Here is a 5181-nt window from a genome sequence, read left to right on the forward strand (position 1 = left end):
CATCCATTAACCGGCTGAGGGATCTATTTCCTGGAACAGTCTATCTTTCTTGTCTATTTTTATGCATGCTTCAATTACTGTTCTGGCTCATCTTATCTACTGTTAAAGGCTAAATAAACAAATCACTTGTTTAGAATTAGATAAAGCATGTATTAATTGTATGTCAAACGATTATGGGCCAGTCTCACGACTAGACAAAGAGGGGTGCCTAACACCTTCCCCTTATTGTACTCTTGGCTCACGTACCTGGAATCTCTATTCATTTTTCCTAATTTTTATAAACTAGGTGGCAACTCTATTTTAATGATAACTGCTATCGTGTGGAGATGTTCCTAGCCATGGGAACATCCACGATCTTGGTTTATGAAGTGGAAAGCAAACAAATGTGATCAATCTGTATGGCGATACCCCGTTTGGGAGGTGTCTACACCAACCAACCCATTTTGCAGCTGGTTACACCTTCATCTTCTCCTATATATACCCCCATGTATTCCCATTACAAGGGGTTACTAACTTGAACTCCCTAGTTGTAAGTTTAAGCCCCAAAGCACCTTGTTCATCCCTTTCTTCCCTTTGAAAGGCATTGACAAGTGACACCACCATACACCATTTCATTCTCACTTATTCAATCTCATACTCCATCAACCTTCCAAGTTCAAAGCTCAAAACACACTTACAAACTCAAAACCAAAGGTTTACCACCTTTGACAACTTTCTATTCTGATCCCTGAAGGGGGCTAGTAGAGTCAAGACTGGTAATTAATACCAGTCCTGGCCGTAAAGCTGGCAAAGTTTCAAGGCTATTCGTGGTTAGAACTGGCGAACGCTAGTCCATAGTTCGTGTACGCCAGTTATGGCTGTATGTGCAGTACTAGCATGGGGATCAGTGTCTAGCTATTTTCTATATTTCATTCCATATATCACTATGGAGCATGCTAAAAAAAGCTGCTTATTGCTTTTCTTAGTTAAATCTGCTTGTTGTACTTTTAAACATTAATTTCTATTGTTATGGAATGCCTATGGAGTCCTTTCGGTCATGTTCCAAAACCTAGAAAATGCAAAATCAGGCACTGGATAAGAAGATAGAACTGGCATACGGCAGTTCATTACCTACCTGCGCCAGTCCAGTGGCTGGCCATTGCATGACAACTAAGCCTTGGCCCCTGCTTAAGTCCCCTCACTATTTAAGGGGTGTTTTGTTCATTCTCTTGGCTCTATAGCCCTTTTAATTGCTTATAACTGTATATTCTCTATTTTATAAACTGTTTGGTTCGTCCTGGGTAAGCACTGGTCATTTTCAAAGCCCAGAGGGTTGAAAATAAGAACTGTGGATTTGAGCTTACTGGCGCACACGTGTTTATCTGTGGCATACGCAGGTTAAAACAACATGTAGTGACTTGATCAGTGCATACTGGTTTCTTCCTGCATACGTCACTCCGGAACTGTGTCTTCCAGTCTGTTTAAAGCTCCCACAGGTATTTGTTTTCTATCTATACAAGTTGTTTCAATAAGCAAACATGCCATTCTATCATATCCTGCCAACATGTTAGAGTTTTTTTAAATCCATTTTAATTGTTTCCCCGCCCTAATAGGCTAAAAATGATTAATGAGAAAGAATCGCATACATTTTATTAAATGTCTGAGTAGAGATCAATCTTCGGATTGGGCGAGAGGGGTGCCTTAAAACCCTTCCTCTCTCATAATCTGGCTCCCGAATCTCAGATATCAAAGGTGATGACAAACCAGTCTACAAAACCTTTTCCAATCAAAACATTGCAAGCATTTCATCTTCGATTCCTTGGGTGCATTCCGCAAAACCCGAGTGGTGACTCTGAATTGAAGCATTTCACCGCGCTTTCCAAAAAGGGTGCAGCTGATTTTCATAAAAAAAAATTTGGGGCGTGTGCCCACACTAATGATTAAATGGACAAGAATACATCACAGTTATGAATGTGTTAGTGTCTGTGTTCAAGTCTCACTCATAGTTGTCAATGTCCCGTGTTCGTGTCTAACACGGTGTTGTGTCCGTGTCCGTATCCAAGTCTCACCCATAGTTGTCGATGTCCCATGTCTGTGTCCGATACGGTGTTGTGTCTATGTCTGTGTCAGTATCCAAGTCCCACTCATAATTGTCAATGTCCCGTGTCCATGTCTGTATCCGACACGGTGTCGTGTCCTTGTCTATATCCAAGTCTCACTCATAGTTGTCAATGTCCCGTGTCCATGTCCGTATCCGACACGGTGTCGTGTCCGTGTTCGTATCCTAGTCTCACTCACAGTTGTCAATGTCCCGTGTCTGTGACCGACGCGATGTCGTGTTTGTATCCGTGTCTCACTCATAGTTGTCAATGTCCTGCGTCCGTGTTCAACACAGCGTCTTGTCCGTGTTCATGTCAGATGTAAATTCAAATTCATGTACAAAATATAATTGAATATAATTATGTACCTCCAACAAAAACGTGTAGCCACTCAGCTGCTTGTAATTACGTCTGCTTACTTGTCCAAGTTGTCTGTACAAATGGCCCAACCCTCCTACACCCCAAGCATAGTCGCGAACTCGTCCCAAGTCCTCCAAAAGAGTGAGGAACTGAACAGAAACCGTCCTCCCAGTCTTGTTAGCAAATAGAGTGCTGCCAAAGTGATAGAGCAAGTAAGCCCATGCGCAACAATTAACCCTTTCCTCCGAGTCCCCATCTAGCACTTCACTAAAAGTTTCCTTCAACCATTCAAACGAAACACGATTGTTTGTTGTAACTCCATCCTCTGCAACGTCCTCCGTCACACCAAGACACCTCTATACCATTGCAAAACACTCCTCCCTCATCTTATCCACTATGTGCATAGCTAACCCCTCCACTTGAAGTCCAACAAGCTGCGGCACGTCATCCAGTGTAATAGTCATCTCCCCAAATTGAAAGTGAAAGCTATTCGTCTCCAAATGCCACCTCTCCATAAAGGCAAACAGTAACTCTTTGTTGCAGTATGAAGAAATAATATGAGAAAGTGGAAACAACCTTGAACGTCTGACCCTCACAAGTAACCTCTTATGTCTGTGCGAGTGCAATTTCAACAACAGTCGCTCCTTACCGTTCCAAATATCAACAGCAATATGGTTCTTAAAATCAACTAACCAAGTCCGGTCTTATGGCCCAACTGCTTGATCGTCTACCTCCTCTTGCCTCGCCTGACGCCCTCTCCCGACGCCCTCTCCCTCGTCCTCTCCCCCATCCTCGTCCTCTGCCTTGTGTCGTTTCATGTATATTACAAACAATAGTTTAGTCTAACAAATAAATTATAAATGAAACATAAACGAAAAATTCTAGAGTAGTAGTAGTAGTAGTTGAGTGAAATATATCTATCCAATTCAAAGCTAGAAACACAGAATCGTATTCTAACTTTCATGTAGCTCGTCCTCCTGTTGATCGAACTCATGCTCACCCTCCCGTACATCAAGATGTGGCTCATCCTCACAATTTTCAGTATGCATGTGGCTCATCCTCCTGTACAAAAGCATGTGGCTCATCCTTCCGTATATCAGCATGTGGCTCATCCTCACAAATTTCAGCATATGGTTCATCCTCCAATACATTAGCATGTGGCTCATCCTCCGTACATCAGCATGTGGCTCATCCTCCTCTACCTCCGAATGTACCTCAACCTCCACATCCTTCTCTACCTCAGCATGTTGCTCAACCTCCACATCCTCCTCTACCTCTGAATGTACCTCAACCTCTTGCCTCTACCCTCGTCCTCGTCTTTTGCCTCATTTTCTTTCTAAAGTTAAAGCTTGCTTAGCCTTCATCTTACTTGCAGAAACAGTAGGAAGAACTCGTTTCATTTTCTGTACATTGCAAACAATACATTAGAACCATAGTTGTCAAAATTGTACGATTCACGAAAAACGATATGAATCTATACATGAATCAAGGTTTATCACATTATTGCATTTGACTAATATGAAACCACATGCAAAACTTGTTAGTATTGGAATTTATTTTACATTATTGTATCCTCTAAACCATAAACGGGGACAAGGCACAGAGCCTTAAACCAACCCGCATATGTTGCCATATAAGCTAGTTTAGTTTCGTACCCATTCGCCTATAAACTTTATTATGTTTGCTAAGCTTTCATTTTTATAACAAATCCTTAACATCTACATGCACATATCCATTATACTATAGTATCTATTTTCCTACTAGGTACTAGAGTCTACCTCACGATATTGTTCAACCACCATATCCTCCTCACCCTCAACCTCTTGCCTCTGCCCTCATCCTCATGTTTTGCCTCGTTTACTTTCCAAAGTTAAAGCTAGCTTAGCATTCCTCTTACTTGCAGAAATAGTAGGAGGAACTCGTTTCATTTCCTGTACATTGCAAACAATACGTTAGAACCGTAGTTGTCAAAATCGTATGATTCAAGCAAAACGATACGAATCTATACATGAATCAAGGTTTATTACATTGTTTTTTTGACGAATATGAAACCACATGAATGAGCTAACAATTCAACTTTTATAATTGGGAAAAAGGTCAATCCGATTCTCGATTCGATTCATAATTTGACTACTATGGATACAACACACGAATTAAAGATAGGAGAATCAAATACTAATTTTTGAATAAAAATAAGTAAATCGGATTCTATTAACCAAAATAGAGGGGACTAATCGGACTATAATGTTCGAATGGGGTATAACATTTGGATATTAAAATTCGAATGAGGCAATAAAATTTGGATATTAAATTCTGAATGAGCTAACAATTTAACTTTTATAACATTCGAATAGCATGTCTACAACCCAATCGAAACTTAACATTTAGCCATTTTGAATAGTCAGATATAGACAATATATGTATCCTCGAGTTCTAGCACATTTATAACATATCAAGCAATAAACCACCATAAGCATCATAGAAACTCATTCACTATGCTACACACTGGCTTGCATACGCACGATAAATAATTATTTCACTAAAGTTATAGAAGAAAAAGATCATTTTTACCGTCGCTGAAAAGAACATGTTCCTGCAATAGAGTTTGCAAAACCTTGGGGTAAAAATTAAAGCAGTTTTTAGATAAAAAGCTCATCTTTGACAACTTAAAACTTTGTTTCGGAGAAAATGCACAAACTTAAGGCAGGTATTATCTGCAAACCAGGCTATAGTCTACTAAAGA

General features: G+C 40.1%; 1 protein-coding gene across 1 annotated transcript; it reads right to left on the bottom strand.

Annotated features, from left to right (window-relative positions):
* Window positions 1-631: 631 nt before the first annotated feature.
* LOC131329291 (protein MAINTENANCE OF MERISTEMS-like) lies at window positions 632-3256 on the bottom strand. The gene is made up of 5 exons (XM_058362382.1): window positions 3170-3256; window positions 2801-3082; window positions 2447-2716; window positions 767-826; window positions 632-646 (listed from the first exon to the last, which is right to left on the bottom strand). Exons 1-5 carry the CDS (start codon window positions 3254-3256, stop codon window positions 632-634), a joined length of 714 nt encoding a protein of 237 aa, XP_058218365.1.
* Between the last annotated feature and the right edge of the window lie 1925 nt (window positions 3257-5181).

Source organism: Rhododendron vialii, chromosome 1a (genome assembly GCF_030253575.1).
Source record: "Rhododendron vialii isolate Sample 1 chromosome 1a, ASM3025357v1".
NCBI lineage: Eukaryota > Viridiplantae > Streptophyta > Magnoliopsida > Ericales > Ericaceae > Rhododendron > Rhododendron vialii.